General features: G+C 44.0%; 1 protein-coding gene across 1 annotated transcript in view; it reads left to right on the forward strand.

Moving 5' to 3' along the window:
* Positions 1 to 9474, forward strand: part of B4GALT4 (beta-1,4-galactosyltransferase 4) — a 33060-nt gene extending 23586 nt beyond the window's left edge. Inside the window, exons 4-7 of the mRNA XM_081087381.1 lie at positions 1215 to 1402; positions 4429 to 4551; positions 6663 to 6767; positions 8540 to 9474. Of these exons, the coding sequence (XP_080943507.1) occupies positions 1215 to 1402; positions 4429 to 4551; positions 6663 to 6767; positions 8540 to 8672 (549 nt within the window). The 3' untranslated portion in view covers positions 8673 to 9474. The remainder of the gene's footprint in view (positions 1 to 1214; positions 1403 to 4428; positions 4552 to 6662; positions 6768 to 8539) is intronic.
* The last annotated feature ends 1394 nt before the right edge of the window (positions 9475 to 10868 follow it).

Consider the following 10868-nt stretch of genomic DNA (forward strand, 5'->3'; position numbering starts at 1 on the left):
TTTCCATTGATTTTTAGAGAGAGTGGAAGGGACGGGGAGAGACAGAGCAACATCAATGCCAGAGAGACACATTGATTGGTTGCCTCCCACATGTTCCCCAACCAAGGTCGGGGATCAAGCCTACAGCCAAGGTACATGCCCTTGACCGGAATCAAACCCAGGACCCTTTACTCCACAGGCCAACACTCTATCCACTGAGCCAACTGGCTAAGGCAGGTCACAAACTCTTGGTCTTTTCTAGCAAGTTATATGTCTTGGAAGCTTAGTGTAAATTGATTACATAGGATAATATTGGGATGAGCTTAGAGCTGAACAGTAAGGCAATGATACTTATCAGTATGACTAATATGTAAGAAAGGTTTTGTAGTTTTACATGGAATAAAGATATATTTTAAATTTTTTGAATTACTTTCACTTGTATTTTAAAACTATGGGACCTTGAGAGCTTGTTTGGAGGTTCTAGCAGAGGAGCGAAGCTACTCATATACCCTTGACCGAAGAGAAGTCCTCTTCTCTGTTGGGGAAGGTCACCCTATTTGACGAAGAAGCGTGCAGCTTTGGGAGGGATGAGCATGGAGCGGTGAGGAAGGAAGGGGACACCGCTTAGCCAGCCAGATTAGCCAAATCAACCGTGGCAATCAGCGGGGTGACAGATGTCGCAGCCAGATCGCCCTCACATCCATTTGAAAAAAAAAATATATATATGTGGTATCCCCCCCAAAATGTGTACACACACTTTGAATAATTATAAAGGCAGTGTTTATTAAAATACATTTCATTTTCAAAATTGAGCTATCAACTGTTAAAGTGTATATACAATTTTTTTGGACTATATGTGGGTTAAAAATTGTGGAAAAATTATGCATAATATAAATTCACCACCTTAACTATTTATAGATGTACACTTCAGTAGTGTTAAGTATATTCACCTTGTGCCCGTTATCTCTAGAACTTTTTCATTTTGCAAAACTGAGACTCTATACCCATTCAACGACAACTCATTTCATGGTATGTTTTTCAGTTATGGAATCTAAGTTTGTATGAAACATTAAGAAACAGACTGTCTTTTATTGTTATTGCACCTACTGTCACTTCTTCCTGTCACTAGTTGTGAGTAGCAGGAGTAATTCATACCAGCTCCTGCATCTGAACTGAAGGGGGCCCACTGTGAAATCGTCTCAGGAGCTGTTCAACTTTCGCTTCTCTATCTACAGGCTGGGAGTAAAAAGTTTAATCGAGCCAAACTCTTGAATGTGGGCTATATAGAAGCTCTCAAGGATGAAATGTGGGACTGCTTTATTTTCCACGATGTGGACCTGGTGCCCGAGAATGACCTGAATCTTTACAGGTGTGAGGATCAGCCCAAGCACCTGGTGGTGGGCAGGAACAGCACTGGGTACAGGTAAGGCGGCTCTGCTCCTGGCCTGCTTGCCCTGTTGTCGCCAAGGCTGTGCGATGTCATGCCCAGAGTGTCTTCGGAAAATGAGAACTAGGAAAAATACACATGGCATATCACTTAAAGGTCAAAACGGAAATATGAGAAATCAGGTTTTTCCTCTGAGGACAAAAGCCCTACACCAGCCTTGGCAGAGGAGCCCAAAGACAAAAGGGAAAGAGCAGGAGGGAAAGGAATGCAGGCATTGCAAACCAGGGCCAGCCTCACCTGCAGATCCACACCCTGGAACTTTTTCAAGCTGTCCCCACTGTGCAGAATTTAAATAACTTACCTGTCTGTCCTTGAGTTCCCCTCTTGGAGGCAACAGATGTGTGCCCCGTAGTTCAGCTCTTAGGTCTCTGAGTGAGAACGGGACGTCGGCATCTTCCCCGAGTTCTGAGGGAGAGTAGGGAGGGGAGTATCTACTGAGCAGTCAGCTCAGGAGCCAGAACACCCAGGACAAGTTCCTTTTCTCAAAGCCACCGTGGGAAGTGCTAGGCACCCCATTTCTGTCTTCATTCCCCATTTCTTGTGCCCCCCCCCCCCCCCCCCCCGCCCAGGAAAGGCATATCTGCTTTTCAACCTTATTGTATACCAGCTCCTATTTAAGCACAGCCCAGGGGAAATAGTGACCAAGAAAATTCTCTACGAATGAAACTATATTTGCTTGTGTGTGTGCACACTTATCTGTCAGCTTCCCCCAGAGCCTGCCATTCCCATGTGCTCAAGTTTATGGTGCTTACTGTACCCCAGGCCATGAGACCACTTTGAATAGGCGTGCTGCCTGCCCTCAAAAGGCTCCCTGTTGTGTGCTGGTGGGGAGACAGCTACAGTGGAGTTGCATCAATTTTGCACTTAACTTTCGCAAATTTAACTATGAGCACTTGGTAAGGACTGGGGGGAGGAGGAGGAGAAAAAGCTGTGAGGGGGTGAAGATGCCATGTGCCTGAATGAGGCAGGTGTGGTGGGTCCACAGGGCTGGGGAGGTTCTGGAAGAGAATCATGGATCTGAATCTCATTATCTGGAGGTTTTGTCTTTTGTTCTCTGAACCACCGTGGCCATGAAGAAAGCAGTGTATCATGGTTGGGCACCTTGTATTTTCATGAACATGTAAAACCATCTGTTCACTTTTGTACTGATACATTGGCACTATCTACAGCTCAGCATATCTGTATGTTGAACCTTTGACATAGATACTAAGTAAACATCTGTGGTGAGAAATTACAATTGCACAGGATTTATTTTTCCAGTGCAAATAACAGGATTGTTTTAAGGGCAGGCCTTTTGTTGGAATTTTAGATTTTATATTGAGCTATACCACAAAAAACTGAATTCTTGGGGCATTGCTCCTGGAAATTGATTTTGAATAAAACTTCCATGTCACAATCATGGATTTCATCAGAGGCTACTCACTCTAAAAACAGCTCCTGGCCTGGCCAGTGTGGCTTAGTGGTTTAGCTTCAACCTATGAACCAGGAGCTCACGGTTCGATTCCCAGTCAGGGCACATGTCCACGTTTTGGGCTTGATCCCCAGAAGGGGGCATGCAGGAGGTAGCTGATCAATGATCCTCTCATCATTGATGTTTCTATCTCTCTCTGTCCCTTCCTTTCTGAAATCAATAAAAATAAATAAATAAAAACACAAACAGCCCGTGTACAAATATTGCTGTTTCGACTTGCTATTGTAACTGGCCAGACATTTCTTTTATAACTATCAGAGAGCTTTTGTCTTTTTTTTGAGTAACTGGCAGGTTTTCCTAATGTGAATCAGGGGATTGAATGTGTCCTCCTTTTTCTTCTGGCTGTAAGAAGTTCTGAACCAAATTCATCTCCTTTTTATTGAATTTATTGGGGTGACATTGGTTAATTAAATTATATAGGTTTCAGTGTATAATTCTACAATACGTCATCTGTATATTGTATTATGTGTTCATCACCTCAAATTTTCTTCTACCACCATTTATCTCCCCTTTACCCTCTTCTCCATAGCTTTATTTTTAAAACTGAAAAGAATCTTTTCTTTTATAAGAAAAATTTTTTTTTATTGATTTCAAAGAGGAAGGGAGAGGGAGAGATAGTAAGATCAGTGATAAGAGAGAGTCATTGACAGGCTGCCTCCTGCAGGCTCCCTTCTGGGGATTGAGCCTATAACCTGGGCATGTGTCCTGATCGGGAATCAAACTGTGACCTCCTGGTTCATAGGTTGACACTCAACCACTGAGCAACACTGGCCAGGCTGAAAAGAGTCTTATTTGCAGATCTGAGTTCTAATATATTTCAGACTCCACTTATTCAAAACATAATTTACTGTCTTCCTTTCAAAACCTAGTTATTGTTCTGTATACTCTGTTTCTGTGAAAGCCATTATCATCTACCTAACTGCTCAAACCAGAAACATCAGGTTAGTTGAGGTGTATTGGGTTCTTCAGGAATAGACACTGAGATGGAGCTTTGCATGCTGGAAGTGGAAATTTGCACACAACGTGTGAGCAGGAACTGTCTCCTGCTCTCTACCCCCCACCCAAAACAAAGTGAGAGTAAAAATACCAGTATATTCTCTATGACACTTATTCATGCTGAACCTGGGTGCAGCTTCAGAATTTTTCTTAACCCAGTCCCCTGTAGCTACAGCTACTCATTGGATTGGCACATGGGATGAAATCTGTCATCCATATCCTATCGTATGGTGCACACTTACAGGTACTTCTGTAGACCTCTGCACACAAACATTAAACATTAACAATAACAGGTGGGTGGCACTGTTGCTTAGCGAGGAGATGTGAGCACTTGTCTAGACAGGAATGGAGGCCAGACAGGCAAGGCCAGGAATGTCAGGAGGCGGGTGCCCAGCAGGCATGGATGGGTGGAGTGCATGGTCTTCAAGTGTTCCTAGAATGCTGGCCCCGAATCAGAGACTTCTCCAGCGTCTGTGGAGAACAAAAAGCCTTTGTGCTAATGTTCTTACCTTTTCTCTCCTCTCTTCTGCTCCAGGTTGCGTTACAACGGATATTTTGGGGGTGTTACTGCCCTAAGCCGAGAGCAATTTTTCAAGGTGAATGGATTCTCTAACAACTACTGGGGATGGGGAGGCGAAGACGATGACCTCAGACTCAGGTGAACAACAGAGACAGGTCCCCTTCACGGGGTTCTGTGGTCAGTGATGGCTCTGGAAACCTGTGTGTTATAGTTCCTATAGATGCCAGTCCAGCAGGGCACGAGGCCGCAGATTTGGGCATAAAGGGTGTCAGGGGCGGAGGGAAGATGCCCAGATTGCTCTTTGACCCTGGCAGTGTGGAAATGATGAAAGGTGGCCTGTTCCTGGCTCGCGGGTGTTAGGGGCCTGCAGTGTTGACGGAGGTCTCTGTGGACTTGTCAGTGAGCACTGCTTACTGAGAAGGGTCTCACCAGTGAATGCAAAGCTGTAATTTGAGGAAAGTGGCCAGAGGGCTCGTTATAAGCCTGTGCTTTCTCTCAGACCCCAGGGAATCCTGCCCAGTTCCCAGTGCCCAGAGCAAGGAGTGCCAGCAGCCTGTGGAGCTGCACACCTGAAACTGGCCTAGAGGTCCTCGCAGTTAGGCATTAGCCAGCCCTGCATACCCTAGGAGCAGCTGCTGCCTGCCTCCCAGGCTGACCTCCAGGCTGCTAGCATTACCCTCAGGTTTTCCTGGACTGCTCTCTGCTCTGAGGGCTTCAGGGCGAATATATCTGACCTCTTCTCTCAGCTCCCTCTCCTGAGCAGGGTTTCTTAGCCAGATAGCTATTAGTATCCCTACCCCCGAGAGATAAGTAATTATTCAAGAGCCTAGGGCCAGTATCTTAACAAAATATGTATTTTTATTTCAGGGAGGAAGGGAGAGGGAGAGAGATACAGAAACATCAATGATGAGAGAGAATCATTGATCGGCGGCCTCCTGCACACCCCACATTGGGGGTCAAACCTGCAACCCAGGCACGTGTCCTGACCGGGAATCGAACTGTGACCTCCTGGTTCACAGGTCATGCTCAACCACTGAGCCTCGCCGGCAGGCTGGGGCCAGTGTCTTTAGACTTATAATAACAAGGCCTTCCTGGGGACCCCCTTTCCTCCTGCCGTTGTCTCTTGGGAAGGAACTCTGTTAGCTGCCAGACTTTCCCCTTGCTTCAGCCTAAAGAAGCCAAGGCTCCCTGCTGGTCTTGTCCCCATGCATAGGCTTGGAGTCTGGGATGTTTCTGGCAGGAGGGGCGTGGATTTCCTTGACCAAAGCCTCCATAGGAGTGGCCATGTGATGGCAACAGCTCTTCAAGGCCTATGTGGCTGGGGCTTTTGAAGTGGACAAAGGGTATCCACTCGATTTCAGGGCAAGAGTAGCGAAGGCTAGAGGTAAACGACATCCATCATCTTCCCCAAGTCCATTTTGCTGCCCAGATGGATGGTTAGTAGAATTTTGCACTGATCATGTATCATCACTGTCCTTTATCCCACCTCTCCTTGGCTGCCAGGTCCAGGGGAGCCCCAAGTTTTGCTTTTGTTTGATAAGAACATCAGGGCCTTCAGAATGATTCCCAACCAATGCCATGGATGACTAGATGATTTTAACATAAAAGTTGGTTGAGATTTATTTACTAAATATTTTTTGGCTCACCTGTGCAGCAGTCACCACCCTTCTTTGCACTTATATATTACTTGGGGTTTGCAAAGCATGCTCCTGTGGACGCTCTCATTTGAGCCTGTCTGATCACCTCTATAACACCCTGGGTATTTTATAGATGGGAAACCAAGACCTAGAACAATGAACCGCCTTACCAAGATTGTAAAGAACAAAGTCTAGATTTGAACCTAAGTTCATGGGCTTTATAGCTTGTCATTACTTTGGAAAAAGGAGGAAGTGCTAAGTAAATTGGGATCATAAGAGACTTGATTCTCCTATTTGTCACACTTTAAAAAAATATTTTTCAATTACAAATGGACATACAATATTATATTAATTTAAGGTGTACAACATAGTGATTAGACATTTATATACCTTAAATCATGATGTTAAGTGTGATTTTTTTTTGATGGACTTATTGTCTGAGGCCCAACATCCTAAGAAAATTCTTTCTTTAATATGCGGATAAGCAAGCTATGTGTGACTCTGACTGTGTGTGCACCTGTGTATAAATTTTTACAAATGATTCTGTTTAAGTGCCTAGTGGTAGGTAAGTAGACTAGAATTTTTTTTTAACCACTTGTGTTCTTTTTCTAGGGTTGAACTTCATAGAATGAAAATAATCCGGCCGATGCCTGATGTGGGTAAATATACAATGATCTTCCACACTAGAGACCGAGGCAATGAGGTGAACATAGGGCGGTAAGTCCTGGCTTCCGAGCCTTGCCGGCTACCTGCTTAGTTCCTTCTGTCAGTATTGGATGCTGTGAAATCCGATCAGATGAGCCTGTTTATTTCGTTCAAAGCTTTTTTATTGGGTAATTTTTAAACAGACACCAGAGGATATGTTTTTTATTGATTTGCAGAAAGAGGAAAGGAGAGAGAGAGAGAGAGAGAGAGAGAGAGAGAGAGAGAGTGAGAGAAACACCAATGTGAGAGAGAAACATCGATCACTTGCCTCCCCAATGTGCCCCGACTAGGGATTGAATGCACAACCTGCATATGTTCCCTGACAGGGAATCGAACTCACAACCTTTTTGGTGTATGGACAACACTTCAACCAACTGAGCCACCCGATCAGGGCTCCCCTCACTTTCCAATAGCTTTAAAGGGCTTTCGGCCCTTTTGTTGAAGTCTACATTTTTCTTTTTAAATCTTTATTGTTGAAAGTCTTACATATGTCCCCTTTCCCCCTCCCCCCCATTGACCCTTTCTAGCCTGCCTCCATCCCTCTGAAGTCTATATTTTAAAACAATATTAGTGGGCTTTTAGCCTTTTTGTTAAAATCTACCACTTTAACAAAACAAATATTTCTATTTTCCCTTTGTCTTACTAGTCTCTGTCCATAGGCATGCATCTTTCTCTTTAAATAAAAAAAAATTATTATTGAATAGATAAAAAAGAATACTTATAAATTATATGAATACTCTGAAGATTCTTGATACCATGAACACTAGTGGTGTCCCCCACCCAATGTATGTCTGTTGCCTGTGTGGCTCTCCTCATATCTTCCCCCCATGACAGGAGGCAACAATTTCCTGAAATTTTGTGATAATTATAATTATTTGTGCCATTTCTTGGTTTTCTTGTTTTCCCACATATTTGTATCCCTACACAAAAGACGGTTTAATTTACATGTTTCTCAATTTTCTATAAGTGGAATCCTGCTGTATTATCTTCCCCTGACTTTATTTAGCTCAACATTGTGCTTCTGATCTCCTTGCACATTGTTACTGTCACTGAAGTGGATTGCTTTTCTCTGCTGGGCTCTTGGGACCAGCTCAGTTCACCACCCACTTTACCCACATCCCAGGCTCTAGCCACACACTTGCTTATTCTTCTTCAAATGCATTCTGCTGTTTGCATGTCTGTGCATCTTGCCCAGGGTGGTTTCTCTTCCTGGGAGTCCTTTGCCTCACCTTCTTCATGTAGTGAATTTCTCCTCTTTTAAGCCTCAAATTTTCCTTCTCTGCAACCCCTCTCCAGACTCCATCGTGAAGTGAGGTGCCCTTAATTCATCCTGCTCTTCATACATTCTGACTTCGTTTGAGATTCTTAGGAAAGCTATGTACACTCCCTGCATACAGATGCAATTTCCCCAACAACAGCGGAGGATTCACTGAAGCCTAAACAAGGACCTGTTAGCAGGGGACGACACATATCACACTGCATCAGTATATATTGTACCTGTACAGCCTCTGTCCATAAGCTAGGGGCTCATTGTATGCAAGTGTCATTATTATATGACACTTCATCATTGGTCTCCAGGGTCCCACATGGAGTCAGGCACAGGAACACATGGCTGTCATTGATGTCTGTTACCTTAGGTGGGAACAATAAACTTTTTTGCAGTAAGAAACTCAACGGGTATAATAATTTACCAAGATGCTTTTGCAAAATTCTGTGGCAAGGCAAAAAGCGATGGAAATATATGTTAAATTCTTGTCTTACACATTTGCTCTTTTTATCTTTAGGATGAAGCTCTTACATCAGGTGTCACGAGTCTGGAGGACAGATGGGTTGAACAGTTGTGTTTATAAATTACTATCCGTGGATTACAATCCTTTATATGTCAACATCACGGTGGATTTCTGGTCTGGCCCATGACCCTGGATTGTCTGGTGATGTTCGGAAGAACTGGATATCTGATTGCAATAATTTTGGCCTAGAGACTTCCCCTAGTAGCACACATTAAGAACGTGCTGCAGCTGATTATCGAGCTGAACTTTTCCGTTTTGTATTTTCTTAGTAGAGCTCCTGGTGAGATGGAACACAACGCAATAGTAACAAAACAGCGTTCTTAGTTGTTTTGATCATGAAGGTTAAAATATTGTAATAGATGCTTGAAGGACTAAGTGTAAAAGGAAGACTCAAAAGCTCTCATGCAGGCTACTTGAGAACTCTAATTGAAGGAGATTTATTTAAGTTTGAAGTGGTTCATTGTGGGATAAAAAAGTCCACTGGAAATAAGATTGCTGAATGTCCCAGAGAACCAGAATTGCTCTCCCTGGAGGGAGAAAGGTACGAAGATGTATTTCTATTCCTCGTTTATCCTGCATGGCCATCTGTGAAGAGGCTGGTCCCAGTGAGAAGACAGCGGCAGAAGAGGGGAGAAAGGTGAAGAACCAAGATGCAGTGGACTTGGGAATTTCCGAGGTGGTCGGAAGACAGGGCCAGATGGAGAGGCAGCCACAGTACTGGCTGCTGCTGCTGCTAATCCTGTCACCTGCCCGGATACACCTTCCAGTAAGATCCCAGCAGAAGACACATTATCTACTACTTTTTCAATAATTTTTGTAAAATGATTTTGTACATGTAGGGTATGAATGAGCAGTTTACAAATTACATAGTGACTAATAATACATCGAAAATACCTCTGCAGTAAAATATAAAAAAGCTTTGGGTGCTCAATCTTGTTTACTGTTGTGTGAGGCCTACAGATGTGTTGATTTCAGTATCTATAATCCTAAACAGCTTAAAAACAAAACAGAGGCGACCAGCCCTCCCACTCCCCCTCTTCCTCATCTTCAGTTCCTCCCCTGCTCTTCCTGTGTCCAGCCACCTTGTGGAAGCCGCTCCAGGCCTGTGGCAAGTGCCTGTGCCTCTGGTCTCCTCGGCCGCATCATGGTTTTGTTCTCTTCATCGTCGTGTGCCTATTCCCTTCTTGTGAACCGTTGTAATGACCAACCCCCAATCCTGGGGTCCTCAATTTGGAGGCTGTGGGTCCCTGGCTATGGTTGAGGAGGATAAAGCAAGAGACTATGTGCAAGGAACTTGAAAATCCATATTTGAGAATTCCATTTCTCGGTCAATGGAAATGACATGCAGTTACTGCCATGTGGGAACTCCCTGTGCATTTTCAGCTATTAACAAAGCATCTGCATTTTTTAAATGCTAGTAATCACTATACTATGTCTATTACTATTCTTCAGATAATTCTTATAATTCTTTCAACCAACATAATGTCCAAGTCATTTAAATGACTCATGGAACTTCTTGAGGTGGAAATTAAAACATTTTTTGTTTTGTTAATCCTCACTCAAGGATATTTTCCCATTGATTTTTAGAGAGTGGAAGGGAGAGGGAGAGACACGGAGAGAGAAACATCAATGTGAGAGAGACATATCGATTGGTTGCCTCCTGCACGTGCCCTGACCAGGGACCGGGAGAAACCTACAACTGAGGTGTGTGCCTTTGACTAGAATCAAACCTGGGACCCTTCAGTCTGAGGGCTGACACTCTGTCCACTGAGCCAAATTTTTTAAGACCTTTATTTCTTCAATGTGCCGCTGACCTCATGGGAATGAAGCCCAGGGACTGGCTGGAGGCATGCGGCTGCTCTCCCAAGCAGGGGAGTTCGGTCTCCTTGGAGCAGAGTTTTCCCCTAATTCCTGCCCTGTGTATTTCCCATTATCTGCCACTAAGAGGCCACAGTTCTTGAGAATTGTAGATGTGCCTGCCGTAATTGCTAAGGATTATATGGATGGAGTCTGTTTGGACATCACAGTACTGAGCATGAAGACTGTTCTATAAGATCTCATTGTGTTTTTTCTCACACTTCCATGCATCGCACTCTATGGCTTGTAGTGTTTTTACATGCTCTCTATGGATCCTGTTGAATCTTGAGATAAGCAGGGTAGATGAGGAAGTGGGGGTTAAAAACAGGTGGGGGACTTGCCAGAAGTCCCTCCCCTAGTAAGTGGCAGACTCAGGACGCAAACTCGGGTCTCCTGTCCACAAGATCATTATACAATATCTCCTTCACCTAGGCTTCTCTCATTCTTTGCTGTAGTTTTCCTGAAG

This window comes from Myotis nattereri (genome assembly GCF_964212035.1).
Source record: "Myotis nattereri genome assembly, chromosome: 3".
Taxonomy (NCBI): Eukaryota; Metazoa; Chordata; class Mammalia; order Chiroptera; family Vespertilionidae; genus Myotis; species Myotis nattereri.